This window comes from Leptidea sinapis, chromosome 35 (assembly GCF_905404315.1).
Source record: "Leptidea sinapis chromosome 35, ilLepSina1.1, whole genome shotgun sequence".
NCBI classification, from domain to species: Eukaryota; Metazoa; Arthropoda; class Insecta; order Lepidoptera; family Pieridae; genus Leptidea; species Leptidea sinapis.
This window is the reverse complement of record NC_066299.1, coordinates 5,415,331-5,431,371: the sequence shown is the minus strand read 5'-3', so window position 1 is coordinate 5,431,371 and position 16,041 is coordinate 5,415,331. Positions and strand designations below refer to the sequence as shown.

The window sequence follows — 16,041 nt, the reverse complement described above, 5'->3', positions numbered from 1 at the left end:
GTTTACTAAGACGTCTTGTTGCAACATGAAATTATTGTCACTCCGAATGGTAAATAAATATTATTTTTTTTATGGAAAAGGAGCACAAATGAGCGTACGTGTCACCTAATATTAAGTGATCACCGCCGCCCACAATCTCTTGCAAAACCAGAGCCTTACCGGAAGGTGTACGCGCTTTTTTTGAAGTACTCGCATTGTTGTCCCGGAAACACCGCACAAATATATTTCTATTTCTCAAAATCCTAATTTTGTCACCCAATTTGGGCAGTAATTGCAAGCAAATTACGTTTTTCTTTGTTAATTCCTGTCTTCTTTTCTCTCTTCTGGTAATGTACGGTGGAAGATATCAGCTTGTATTAAATTAACAAGCTGTGACGTATTATTAACTAATTATTAGCATTAATAATTGTAGCCTATGTGTTTTTTTAGATGCTAAGTTGACCTAGTTTTGTGTATACTGATACATAAATTTAAAAAGAAAATATGTATACATAAAAACGTTGTAATGATACTTTTAATTACTATTTTTTTTTTATCTTCAGTTACTTACAGAATTTATGTTACATTTAATAAAAACTTTGTCTATTGACTTATATGATTTAACATTAATACTTTAAAAATCATTGACAACTACATTAAGTATTTTTAAGATTACTCACTTATTACTTAAACTTGTAAATCCTATGGAAGGAGCGACAGTCACTAAATGGCTGCGAAATTCCTTCACTCTTAGTTCAAAAGCATGGCGAATAGAGAATGAAAACCATCGCCGCTCCAAATACAGCCAAGTCCTAACCCATCCATACTGTGAGCCACACCAAATCTGTCCAAATAATCATATTTATAAGAACAACGCTTTAAAAAAGTATTATTTTTATACATTAAAGAGAATGTATGTATATATGTTCACCTAAAACTAAAGAACCGTTAGCCCCAAACTTTGCACACACATAAAGGGCGAAACGAACACTCCGACAAACTAAGATACATTAGTGACTATCTTTTAAGCCATAGCTTAGGTTGATCTGATATTATGAAATTGAATGTTGACAACATTGCAATACTAACTTACATGGTTACACAAAATTTTGAGAATTAATGATGAAATGTCTCACCTGCCTGTCAAACAAAACAGAATACAACAACAGCATAATGTGTTGGCGAATGGTATACAAGAGAGCGGCATCCCCTATTGCCTTTCCCGTTAGAGGTCGTACCAGTTCGCTCGATTGCGTAGCAGTATATGTCGGCATTTTTTTATGGAAAAGAAGGACAAACGAGCGTCACTTGATGTTAAGTGATTCTTTTGCAACACCAGAGGAAACTCAGGAGCGTTGCCGGCCTTTTAGAAAGGTGTACGCGCTTTCTTGATGGTACCCATGTCGTATCGTCCCGGAAACATCGCACATGGAAGCTATTTCCAAAGGTTGGTTGTATATGTAAGAAAGGTCCTTGAAAACCGCACTGTTGAGGAACGCCACACATCCAGATGGTGGGGATGGTATCCTAATTTGTGGCGTGTTGTGCGAAAGTGGAATTCGGCGGCAGGAATAAGGTCAAACAGCTTTTCGGAACACTCCCCGTGATAAATGCGGTAGAAGACACACAAAAAAACGACTTGCTTACACGTATGTCGGCATGTTGCTTACACGTAATAAATTTCTCGTGTTTGATGTTCTCATGCCACAAGATTTGCTACTTACTGTTTTTTTTTATCAAACAAATATTATACACATTAATATAATGCGTCTAAACGGCGGTGCGTCAACAAGTCATAGAAAACTTTGTCATAAATTTTAGCGTCGGGAGAGCGTTTAAGTTAGTTACAGAACAAAGGAGTTAAACTATTATTGGTACTTATAACACATATGATAGTCCTGACACTATATTGTGGCTGAAATAAAATTATATTCTATGTAGGAGTAGTGGTATCTTAATCCAACTCAGATTAGGATACCACGACTCCTCGCGTTCGGAAAGCTCCATAAAAACTTCTTGTCCCAAATACCACAGTGTCTGAAGACGAAGGTTTTTAAACAATGTGTGTTGGCAGTGATGACATCGGAAAACAGACGTGGTCGCTAACTATGGGCCTTTCAAGAAAGCTCATGGTCGTTCAAAGGGCAATGGAAAGGTCTATGCTCGGAGTTTCCCAGTAATCAGGAGGTGAGGAGCAGCAGCACAAAGCTCGACAAACAGATGGCCGTTGGGGCAGTAAAGTCGAGACGTAGTGTTGGTATGCCCAACACAAGATGGACCGATGGTCTGATCAAGATCGCCAAAATAGGCTCGATGAGGGCAACGCAAGGACCGATCGCTGTGGAGATCTTTGGGGGAGGCCTTTGTCCAACAGTAGACGTCTTTCGGCTGAAATGATGATGATGAGTAGGTAGTGGCAGTACTGCACTAGAGATTAGATCTATTGCTACTAAACTATGTTGGGAGGGTTTGATTGTGTTTCTAGATAGTGATTTCATAAGTAAGCAGTAATAACATGCTTATATATATATATATATATATATATATATATATATATATATATATATATATATACAACAAACAATTTAAAGTACCTTCACAACGTGAGGCCAAATTAGTACATCAATATCGAAATTTTGTCCTGGATAGAGTTGGTATTGAAGTTTCATGGCTTGAAAACAGGTACCTAGATCAATCCATCCCTCATTACAATCGTGCCATACATCTAGTCCAAGTATCTCAATGGTAAAAGAAAGCGTAAAAGAACTTTTCATATTTGCATTACTAGTGATGAGATGATTTCTCGAAGTTGCTTTATTCGACATTTTTCACAACCTATTTTATTATATTGTATTATATATTTTAATATTTGGTAATAAAGGTTGTTTGACAAGAGGTAATGTCAATTGTCAATTTAATTTAAATAAGACAGGGAATGCAAGACAGTTGCAAGTTAGTATTATAGACTGATTCTATGTTATTGTGAGTCTTGTAGAGTTGAATAGAAGGCATTCAACTCGATATTTGCTCCAAATGGCCCGTGACATAGTCCGCTTAGATTTTACCGGGTAGAACTTCATGGAAATCTGAATTAAATTGGATTTGTCAAGTCAAGCTAGAAGAAGTAGCAGCTATGTAGGTAGGTGATACTTATGTTATTTATTTTATGCTAATGCATGCACATCCCAAGACTAGATTTAAGCATAGAACAGACATGGTAACTGATAACAAACAGGTTTAACTGTAAATAGCAATATTTAGTGTTATCAAATAATATCAATTGAATGCGAATTAGATTTATTTTACGAATGAGGATATTAAGCATGAGGGACATATTATATTAGGACTATTTATTGCTAAATGTCTGACGCCTTTAATATTAAGAATTTTATAATCACTTAGGTATGTTTTCTACCACAAGAGTATCGAATACAGTAGATGTAAACATAACGCGAGCATTGTATTAACGATTATAACACTATACCTATATAACTATAAAATATATATTAAATAACTTTGATTTTAGGAACATGAAGCAGAGTTTGCGATAGAAGGATCATATAGCCACCACATATATAGTATTTGTCAACCACTAGCGATGAATTGATCCTACTGAGTACACATAATATGGTATTCATACTTTCATTCGACAGCAGTACTCAGTATTGAATATTAGCAACTCTCGATACTGAGTACTAGTATCAAATGAAAGTTTCGTATTGATTGGTGTCTCAATGCTGCCAGACGCCTCAGGCCCAAGTGCTTAGCCAGCCAGCGGTTGCGGCAGGGATTCTGTTCGTCCAGACAAATGAACGTGGTACATAATATCAATCATTTATTGGTTAAATTAAATAATTAGTGTCAGTACATAGAAAATAATTGATTGTAAATTTATCAATTTTTTTATCTCCATCTCACTTATGTGTATCTAGCATAGCTTTGCTTATTAATTTAAGAATGTTTTTTTAAAATTAAATGGGTATGGTGTACTCACAAGTATCGATACCTTCATATTATAGCATTGAATGTGGTATCGTTACTTTGACTCGATACTAATATCAAGTACCTACCACTATCGATGAAGGAGTGGTATCGTTTCATCCCGAACCACGACTAGTAGCGCTTTTTCACGAGCATAACGACGTGCCCCAGAACGGTGCCATATTAAGCATGTTGTTGCGAATGATGTTGCGGATACCGTTGCAGATTCAGCAAACGCAGTATTTACGTAAGTGTAGGTACGTAGGTACTTAGACTTCGATAGTATATCATAACATAGCATACTACACGTAAGTGTCCATCCCAACTGAAAGATATGTAAACAATGACACTGTACATAGTATGGACACAGTCCATACCGTGTTAACGACAGATGGTATGGGTGTACCATTACATGTGATCGCGAACGAAGGTCATCGATTTATTTAATGATGGGATATCGGAGCTATGGTTAGCCAACTCGAAAGAGCGTGTGGTCTCTGTGGCCAAGTTACATAAATAATGTAATGTACAAAAACAAAAAGATTTTCAATCATAAGATTTCGTAAAACAAATACGGATTTCTGAGAAACTGCTCTAAATTATCAGAACTGGACTGGGCTTGTCTTCAAAGTATGTATTTATCAATATCTTGAAAATCAATGTGTAGTTTTCGGCGCTTGGAGTTACGCGAGCGCACACTAAATGATCCTTGCCTGTCAATTTAACAATTAAATAATACCTACATTTTCTCTGACTCTGACAAGTTACCACTCTGGCATCTCCATGTCCGGTAATACGTATTTTACAACATTTAACATGTATTTTAATGATTTTAGAATTTCATTATGTACACAGAAAATATAAATAAATATTATACCTATGACTCATTGGTTTACCTTCGATTATAATTACGTTCACTGATAAGAGTTTATATAAAAACCCAAGCTGTTACGGCTACAAGCACTCCAATATTATTTTAGTTTTGGACAACAGTTCATATTGTGACCACACACTACACAGTCACATCAGCGCAGTCTTTTCTGGCGCGCTGTCTAGATTAGAATATTATTCTGAAATTTGGAGTCGAAGTCAGTGTCACTCGAGTCTCAACAGTCAATAATTTTAATCAATATCCTGTCACTGAACGTAGTGTTTAAATTCTTTTTGCCTGTCAGTGTCACATACATGTGGAATAATGGTCAATACTCAATGGATGAATAATTCCAACACCTTTATTTACAAAATAAAATTATTTTAAATAATAATTTGTTGTTCAATCGGATTCGATAGAAGAGTATAAATATTTTATGGATAGGTGTGATGACGATATAATATTCATTATTCGTATGATATAATATATTATCGTACCGATCAAAAAATGAATTTTACAATTTTTTGTCGTCCGATCAGCAAAACATTAAAAAGTTTTAGCAGAATGTATGAGTTATTTTTGATTATCAACCTTAAAACCCTATTATTGATTTGGTAAAGGAATATTTGATGTAACATTTTTGTCTATTTTCAGACGGTTGCAGTCAAATATTTGCAAAATAAGTTATTCAAATGAAAAAAAGACAACAGTAGATGAGGGTGAAGTACAGAGGCATAGCAATTTAATGAAGGACTGGTGGGATCCAAAGGGAAAGATTATGCCACTACATAGTCTCAACCTCCTCAGGTACTGTTGGTGCTGTTGTTTTAAATCAATCTTTACAATGTATGTTTTTCTGTTTTATACACAACATAGGGAATGTATTCACCTGGGACAAAATAACATTGAACTTTTTTTACATTTCATAACTACTTTATCTGGCAAATGTATACAATTCTTAGAAAGTATGTTGAATAGAATACCTTCTGGTCCTTGGGCAAAGTGTAAATAATTTTTTTTTCAATTCGGTAGGTAAATAAAGTTGCAGTGCGGCCGATATTAATACCATCTTTGTTCTGCTGAAGAGGGCTATTCACGTGATTTATAACCTAGGTCGTAAAGAATAATTAAGAGAAAAATTTAAAGAAATAAACATTTTGATGCTTCACAATATATTTTTGATTATGTGCTGTATGTTCACAAGCACATTGAGGAATTTTCTAGAACCTGTGACATTCATAATGTTAACATGAGGAACAAACATAAACTTGTTATGCCTACTACTCGGTTGGGTCAAGTTAGTAAGTCTTTTGTTGGGCGATGTATATGCTTCTACAATATGATCCCAGAAAATTTACAAAACAAATGTGTTACGAAATTTAAAATAATTGTTAAAAACCTTTGTGTGGGAAAGGTTACTATAGCATAAACAATTTTCTTAATGACACCACAGACTGGGAATAAAGCTGAAAAATGTTTATTGTACGATATTACATTGTAATCATGAAAAAAAGCCCGATGAGTTTCTTGCTCCCATTTTTCTCAGGTGAGGCAGTCTCTTTTGAATGGATGGTAGTTTTTGACGTTCAATAAGTGATTTGGAATCCTATTTTGAATAAAAATATTTGAATTTGAATATTATGTGTGTAGCCACTATTTATCATTATAAGTTGGTAAAAAATATATAAACAGTGTGGCCTGATAATATTTAAGTAACACTTGAATTTTGTTCAGAATTAATGTTTCAGATGCTTAAACAATCTTTTATCCTATTTCTAATTATTGGTTATTAAATTAAGTATCATTAATGTCTCAAGTTTACTAGAGTGCTGACACTTACCTTTGTGGTATATTTTCATAACAAAACAAAATACTTCCACTATATCCCTCTCATCAGTGCAGCTTCATACTATAAATATTGTATTCTTTAAAAAAAATCTTTGGGATGAAAAAGTGTCCATATTAATTATATTTAATGCATTTTTGCTTAAATTGTGGCCAAACAAGTAATTATTAAAAATTATGTCTACTTCTTAAACATTGTGTAGAACTAAACTGATTAAAATATCAATTTACTTCAATAGTATTGTTGTCACAGAGAAACAGGATCAATCATTGACAACAATAAATGACAAATATTTTTCTGACTGTTTCAACAATAGTATAGATCATTTAAATACATTTAAACTTGTAAACTATTGTCGTAAAATAATTAACAGCTGTGTGTGTGAATATGTTAGAATGCCTTGGTTAATTATAAAAAGGGATAATTATTTATTAATACGGCTTTACGGTTTTTGTCAGTGTCAGTAATGTGAGTAAAGCCGTATTAATAAATTATTTAATAATGACTCACGAAAGTTTTAATAATTTAAAAAGGATAATCATGTATTATTACCTAATCATTTTATGAATTCTATACATTGCACAGGTATTTTAAAGCAGACCAGATTATACAGATTGTAAAAACAAGTACACATTGCACGGTTTTTTATCTGTACAGCTAACATGCAAGGTTAAGAAACCATGTAGTCAACAATATGCTTTCAATATCTAAAGTATACATTATTTAGAACATTAATATAAAACTTTGTTCCACCGATTAGAGACCCTGACCTTCCTAGTGTGGTGTTTCCGGGTTGATATGACATGGGTACCTTCAATAAAGTACACCTTTCTTCAAGGCTGGCAACACTTCTGTGATTCCTGTGGTGTTGCAGTACAATGTGGGTGGCAGTGATCATTTAACACCAGGTGACCCGTGACCCCACTTATTTGCTCTTTTTTACAATAACTTGTAGTCAACTTTTAGCTTTATTAAATTTTTCTGTTCCTAGTAGAATCTTGAGAAAGAATGACACTTACTTTTCTACTCAATTGTTGAAAACAGGTGTGTATCATCACTCTCCTATTTTTAGGCTCAGCGAAGCTACTAACAACCAGATAAACTGGATTGATTTATATAATACTAGTTTACTATCTGTGGCAAGACACACTAAAACCATGTTTATTTATAATTAGAAATTAAGATGTGTTTATTAGTTAGTTAAATATTATTATTTGTTAGTTAAGTAAATATTGTATCACTTTCATAGTTTTAATATTGTAAAAAGGGTTCGCCCGTATATAATAAATAAATAAATAAATAACAAAACAAAAACAAAATCATAGTAAAGTGCACTTCTTAAACAATGGCTTCTGTAATAATTTGAAATTTTGTTATTGTGAATGTTATTATAAATTCTGTATTGACTAAAAATAACAAGTTTAACTTCTTTCTTCTAAAGTAGTTATCTATAGAACAATTGGATAAAAGAGGTTGCAGAATTTCATATATTATTTTCATGATATGAATATATTTTTATCAATCTGTATAGGAAAGGCACAGTGAAGTGTTACAAGGCTATTCTTATGAGAAAAATAGATGTGTAATACATCCTGCCCATTACAATGCTCTCTTGCCTCAATCAATTCTAGATTGAACACAAAATACGCTACAGAAGAAAACAGTAATGCATGCACTGCTGCAGACCGCACTGCAGTAAAAGTGCCCATGTTGTTCACTGTTTCCAACCTATATATAGGCTGGTAATTGAGACTGTAAATGACATGCTAATGATGTTATATTTACTATTATAATCTACAAAATGAAATATGTAATACTAGCTGACCCAACAGACATTCTGTACATAATAAAAAAACTCTTGCGGATGGAATTTTGGAAAATCCGTTCTTAGCTGACCTCTACTCCGTGAAAAGAATATTCCTACCAAATTTCAAGTCTTTAGGTCTAATGGTTCCAGAGATATCGTGATGAGTGTCTATATACGTGGAAATCTCTTATATATATATAGATAATACTTGAAACATAATAGATAGTAAGTTACCAACCTTGAGGAAAAGGCTGAGTTTGCATGCCTTTATAAAATGAATCAGTGTAAGACTTATATGTATAATTTATTAACAGGGTTCCTTTTGTTCGTGATGGACTTATTGGGGGATCTGAAAAGTCTTTAACACCATTGGCTGATAAAAAATTATTGGATGTTGGGTGTGGTGGTGGTATATTGTCAGAGGTAAGACTATGTATTTTAAGTGATTCAGTATATTTGGCACTCAGAAGTTGTACACCTCTCTCCTAGCTTATTTGCACTGCACAATTTACCTTTTTTAGTATCAATATAACCCGTGAGATGTGTTCAGGATTACAATAGAATCATCCCATTTCCCCCATGGGTGTGATAAGACCAAAAGAATATCTGGTAATGTTTGCCAGTTTAGTTTATTGAAACACGGCACACACACACACAAGCATGAATCTAATCTAGCTACAAAAAGGCCTGAGAAAGGGACACGTCCTTTCTCCAAAACTGTTCCAAGCATTCTGGAGGATTCATTCAAGCTTTTGTAAGAGAAAGGTTATGACATCAACATAAACGGCGAGTTCATCATTCACAAGTGATTTGGAGACGATATCATAAACCTGGCAGGATCGAAAGGGCCTTAGCAACATGGAAAAGACAAAAATTATGATTATGAAAAAGAGGATGAAAAATGTATCAGCGATGCTGATAATAGTTTAGAAACACTCAAAGTTGACTATTTGTATCTAGGACACTCACTCCAGGTAGATAAGTCCAATTTCGACAAAGAGGTCAATCGGACTATCCAAGTCGGCCGGGCACTATTCGGCAAACTGGGCAGTATCTTCACGTACAATTTACCTCAGTGCCTAAAGATTGCTCAGAGTTTTTCTACGCGACAAAATCCGTTATGTGGATATTCGCAGTGGAACTAATGTTACTGACATAGCGCAAAGAATTGGTATTGAAGTGGCAATGGGCAAGCCACATCCACATAATCGTAGCCCGTAGAACCGTCTATCAGTGGGTACAGAAGGTTGCCAGGAAAGGAGTATGGGTAGGATTACAATGAACGGGACAGCCCTTCACATGATGGATTGATAAAGATAGCCGGTACCATTAGATGCAAACCGCCCAAGATCCGTCATAATGGTAGTTTTCGGGGGAGGCTTATGTTCAGTACTGGTACGTCTTCGGTCTGATGATGAGGATCAGTATTTAATAAATTTGCTTAGAAAGTAATAACATTAAAAGGTATCGTAAATTATGCTGGTTCCAGTAAACTGTTACAAATATTTTCGATGTATGTCATGAGGGATGGATATTTTAATGTTATGTAGCAATTGGGAACAAGAAACAAATCAATTTATTTATTCATAAATAATTGGAAGACTCCTTTGCATAGCATGCCGGCTAGATTACAGATACCACAACGGCGCCTATTTCTGCCGTGAAGCAGTAATGTGTAAGCATTATTGTGTTTCGGTCTTAATGCGCCGTAGCTAGTGAAATTATTGGGCAAATGAGACTTAACATCTTATGTCTCAAAGAGAGACGAGCGCAATAATTGTAGTGCCGCTCACATTTATGGTTATTCACGAATCCTGAGCGGCACTGCATTGTAATAAATGGGCAGGGCGTATGAATTACCATCAGCTGAACGTCCTGTTCGTCTCGTCTCTTAATCTCATAAAAAAAAATTAAACTAAAATATTTTGTTTATGTATCTACCTAATTTTATACAATTTAATGCTATTAGAAGAACAAAGGGGCAGAAACACTCTTGGGGAGGCGGTGATCACTTAACATCAGGTGATTTATACCCTCGTTTGTCTCTTCCATAAAAAAATCTATAAGGCAAATAATACTTGAGCTATAAATTCTAAATATATGCTTTCTTCTTTCAAATTGTTCTTTGAGCAAAATACACTGGCCTCTACTATATACCACTGGACTGGCGACTGCCAAAGTGCTTTTGTGCCTGTTTGATATTCGCCATTTTGGCGCTGTTGGCCATTTAGCGAGAGTCTGCGGTACTAAAACTAGTGATGACAACCTCAGCAAACATCGATAGATGGTGGGAAATATTTACAAAAAAAATGTGTACTTTGTAACGTTGATTCTTGAAGTATAAATAACACGGAAAATGGACGAAATTAATTCAAAATGCAAAAATACTAACTTCACAGTAGGTATTGTACTTTTATTTTTTAAATTTTATTTTAAATTTAATAAGTACACTTTTAACTTATTAATATATCTTGCCAAACTTTAACAGTTTGTTGGCAAGTTAATGCGCTTAAAACATTTAATTATGTGTACATACTTAACTACTACTTACTTTACTTTACGAACGTACGTACGTTCCTTTGTCAAAATTATTTTTCTGCATGCTCGCTAGAGGCGCTTCAAATAGGCACAAAAAATTTGCTGTCAAACATATGGAACAGCCTGTCCAGTGTTATTTATACAGGTCAGTGGCAAAATATGATTACAGAAAATTTAGAAAAAAATTTAACATTTTCAACATTCTGTTAGCTTCAGCAATATGAGACCAATTTAAGTATATATTTTTTTAAATTATAGGCCTTAGCCAGAGTTGGAGCAAATGTGACAGGAATTGATGCTAGCAAAGAACTGATAGAATTAGCCCAGCAGCATAGCAATATGGATCCGAAAATAGCAAACAACAAACCGACATATTACTGCACTACTATAGAGGTACTTATTCAATCATAGTTGTATATTATCAAGAATTGCAAGATAGTCAATCTGGTATCTTAATTAGAAAGGTTTTGAATATTTAAGTCAAGGTATTAATTCAATTAGAATAAAGTGAATGTCAATCAACCTTGAATTGGTTATGTTGTTATGATTTAATTAAGAGGAATTTTTTTCCATAGAAATGATCTTGACTGTTCCCTCCTTGATTCTTAACCCGGAGATCAATGCCGATGAACATTGCAAGAATGCTGGAGTTCTCCTAGGCTGACTTCTATCTCCTACACCGTTTCTGAATATGAATTATATGTAGGATGTCTTCAACATGCACTGTTATGCAGACGGCGTGTTACTGGAGATCGCAAACCTCTCATGAGAAATCCTCGTCCTAATGTAAAAAAACTTATTTATCTTCTAACAAGTGGGATACTCCTTTGCACCGGATGCCGGCTAGCTTATGGGTACCACAACGACGCCTATTTCTGCCGTGAAGCAGTAATGTCTAAGGATTACTGTGTTTCGGTCTGAAAAGCTTGTGAAATTACTGGGCAATTGAGACTTGTCAACTTATGACTCAAATTGACGAGCGCAGTTGTAGTACCGCTCAGAATTTTTGGGTTTTTCAGTAATCCTGAGCCCCCGCTCAGCTGCACCGCATTGTAATAAGCAAGGCGTATCAATTACCATCAGCTGAATGTCTCGTCCCTTATTTTCATAAAAAAAATGTAGGATGCCTTTGACATACACTGTTATGGCATATTACTGGAGATTGTATATATCGTATACACTGGTCGTGCATATCTCTTACGGGTAATCCTCGACCAGTGCAGTAAAAAACTTTATCTTCTATCCAGTCCTCTCTTCACACATACAACTGCAACTATCTTCTCCAGCTGAGGCAGAAAATGGGGGAATATCTTATATTTAAAAATATATTTGAACATATTTTTGTGAGTCAAAACTTTTGATAATAAATTTTTCACTTATTCATTTCAGGAGCATTCGAAACAGTTTTCAAATCATTACGACGGCGTCGTAGCATCAGAAGTGATAGAGCATGTGGCTGATAAAGATTTATTCACTAAATGCTGCGTGGACGCACTCAAGCCTGGAGGAAAAATATTTGTGACTACACCGAACAGATCGAGACTAACACAGGTGTTGGGTATTTGGGTCGCGGAATATGTCCTGAAAGTGATCCCTCAAGGCACTCACGAATACGACAAGTTTATGACGCCGAATGAGTTGACGTTTATGTTGGAACGAAGTAAGTGAACAATTTTATGCCTCCTCTCCACGATCGGCGATGCTCGTTACTTATATGATCGTCTGTCAAGTTAATCGTTGATCATCGTGTAATCATCCACATGATCGTCTGTGATCATTTATTGAGCGGCAGTCCTTCAAGATACAATGTACAAAACAAATGTGTTACGAAATTTAAAAGAGTTGTTAAAAAACGTTTGTGTGGGAAAGGTTATTATAGCATAAACGATTTTCTTAATGACACCACGGACTGGGACTAAAGCGAACACCCTCAGGCTCTTTAATTATTAATGTTTATTGTACGATATTACATTGTAATCCATATTTTATATAAAAAAAAAAGCCCGCTGAGTTTCTTGCGCCCATTCTTCTCAGGTCTGAGGCAGTCTCTTTTGAATGGGTGGTAGATTTTGACGTTCAATAAGTGATTATAAATCCTATTTTGAATAAAATATTTGAATTTGAATTTGATAGACCTGTATACCTGCCCTATTTTTATCTTTGTGATATATTTATGTTTGGGATTCCATATTTGTGGGTAGTTCTGAAAAAGTTCTAAGAATTTACATGTTTCTTCATTTGACTACCCAGTAGTCATTGTATCGTATTCGCGCTATGTAAATATAAGGAAAACAAAACAATGCCGCGACGACGACGTGAAGTACGCACGGCTTCGCTCACTGTCCAGCTTCCCACAGTGAATGAATGACCGGCGATCGACGTGACGAACCGACAAGTCACCGATCGCCGCGATCACTGTGACGATTATAGACGATTTGTTACGTTCTTAATGTGATAACCTAAGAGTTAGAAAACATACAAGATTTTATGACGATACGTCACTCGAATGGTTAGCTCAGTTGGGAGAGCATTCGCACGGAACGCGAGAGATCGTCGGTTCGAGTCCGAGTTCGTTAATAAAATATTGTTTTCAAATTTTATTTGTGTATTAATCCGAGAAGAGAGGGTTACCACTTTGAAAACATAACAAATTGTTGAGATTAGCAAGAGCGACATCTCAAGTCAATTTCCTAATCTGCAAATACTGGGGTTGAGCAGGTTATCAACTATAAAGTAGATTCTGTAGATGAAGCCACAACCTGAGAGTTCAACAAAGCATACAAGATTTTATGGCGTCACTCGTACGGTTCGCTCAGTTGGGAGAGCACTCGGACGGAACGTGAGAGGTCGTGGGTTCGAGTCCCTCATTGTTCATAAAATTTTATTTGATTAGAGACGATTATCGGCGACTAGAAGCATATAGGCCCTCCACATGATTGTGCTCGCGTGTAGTCGCCTTTAATCGCCGATTGTGGAGGGGCGCCTTAAGGAAAGAATATTTCGGCCAAGTTTCTATACAATAATATTATATCTGAATAGCCAATATTGAAATAATATTAGAACCTTAAATATACTTATGAAATTAGTTGATAATATGAACTAACAATAACAGAAGGACTATTTATCACTCCACGCTTAAATAATTATGTCATGTTAATGATACTTAATATTACAATCCTTTTTATTACTTAAAATACTCATAACTCTTGAGAAAGTTCATTAACCTCTTTCTCAATAACAAAACTCAATATAATTTAAATATTAAATGTGAATATCATACTGTATTGCCATTGCGTTTCTTATATTTGTGTAAATACGTATCTTTTGTAGGGACGAGATGAGCAGGACGTTTAGCTGATGGTAATTGATACGCCCTACCCATTACAATGCAGTGCCGCTCAGGATTCTTGAAAAACCCAAAAATTCTGGGCGGCACTACAATTGCGCTCGTCACCTTAGATAAGATGTTAAGTCTCATTTGTCTAGTAATTTCGCTAGCTACGGCGCCCTTCAGACCGAAACACAGTTATTTGTAAATAATTACTGCTTGCTGCGTTACTGCAGCAATTAATGCATTACTGCTTCTTCGGCAGCGGTCGTATTTCCCGACCGTCGGGAGACGATATCTATATAGAGTGGTAAAATGCATTACTTTTGCATAATTTAGTAGAATTATATTGCAATAATAATAACAAGACGGGTGTGTAATAGGAGCTCTATATAATTCCACATAGACTGAACACGTGCAGTCAGCACCAATACTTAAAGACGACTGACTGACCGGCAACCACAGCCGACCGCCCAATTTGTTTTCGTATTGTGAACACATGATTTGACTCCTATTTCTTTCGCACAAGGTGCAAAATGCAAGTGCATTGTTTAGGGCTCTTACGTTTGAATGATTCGGGTGTTTCCGGGAATACGCCCATTAGCGAATATCTCCATAAATCCATGCTGACAAAGTAGGGGGCACAGCTAGTATATCATAATTCTTGTTTCAGATAACTGTCAAGTAGAAATGGTGCACGGAATGGTGTATAATCCGCTATCGAATCATTGGTCGTGGGTGAACTACACTACCTTATGTTTCGCAATGCAAGCAGTGAAACTAGATAATAAGGTGTAATGAACTGTTAAGAAATAAACATAGGTACTAATAAAAAAGAACAGGACGTATCCTTGAATGTAAGAAAGAAAAGCTAGAGCTAAAGAAAGAAAGAGAAAAGTAATTGAAGACAACCGCTGGACAGTCCGCCGCTAGCAAGAATGGTTATTAAAAATACTTCTAAATGTGTATTCTATTGAAACTATATTAGTTATAGAGATATAATATATGAAAGATGTAATATATTTAATTGTTCATTTTTTTTTATGTAATAGGAGGACAAATGAGCGTACCTGTTGTTAAGTGGTCACCGCCGCCCACAATCTCTTGCAACACCAGAGGAATTACAGGAGCGTTGCCGGCCTTTAAGGAAGGTGTACGCGCTTTTTTTGAAGGTACCCATGTCGTATCGTCCCGGAAACACCGCACAAGGAAGCTCATTCCACAGCTTCGTAGTACGTGGAAGAAAGCTCCTTGAAAACCGCACTGTGGAGGACCGCCACACATCCAGATGGTGAGGATGATATCCTAACTTGTGGCGTGTCGTGCGAAGGTGGAATTCGGCGGCAGGAATCAGGTTAAACAGCTCTTCGAAACACTCCCCGTGATAAATGCGGTAGAAGACACACAATGAAGCGACGTCTCTACGCAACGCCAAGTGATCCAGCCGTTCACAGAGCACTTAATTGTTCATTTTTATTAGTCTAAGGAAATAAATTATTACATATATTTTTTTATTTATTTATTTATTTATTATATACAGACACTTTATCACATAATATTACATTATATTTGGTCCCTACACTAGGCGTAGCCTGTCCTGTAGGCAACCAATTTACATCCTAAGGTTAACAATATGAACCGAAAGGTCAAAAAGTGCACTCTGTATATGTGTGTGTGTACACGTGTGTGTC

The 16,041-nt window shown here is 35.6% G+C and overlaps 1 protein-coding gene across 1 annotated transcript; it reads left to right on the top strand.

Annotated features, from left to right (window-relative positions):
* The first annotated feature begins 5,151 nt into the window (after window positions 1-5,151).
* Window positions 5,152-15,377, top strand: LOC126975353 (ubiquinone biosynthesis O-methyltransferase, mitochondrial-like). The gene is made up of 6 exons (XM_050823205.1): window positions 5,152-5,397; window positions 5,486-5,638; window positions 8,799-8,907; window positions 11,281-11,415; window positions 12,412-12,682; window positions 15,024-15,377. The coding sequence occupies exons 1-6, from the start codon at window positions 5,339-5,341 to the stop codon at window positions 15,146-15,148; spliced, it is 852 nt and encodes a 283-aa protein (XP_050679162.1). The 5' UTR covers window positions 5,152-5,338; the 3' UTR covers window positions 15,149-15,377.
* The last annotated feature ends 664 nt before the right edge of the window (window positions 15,378-16,041 follow it).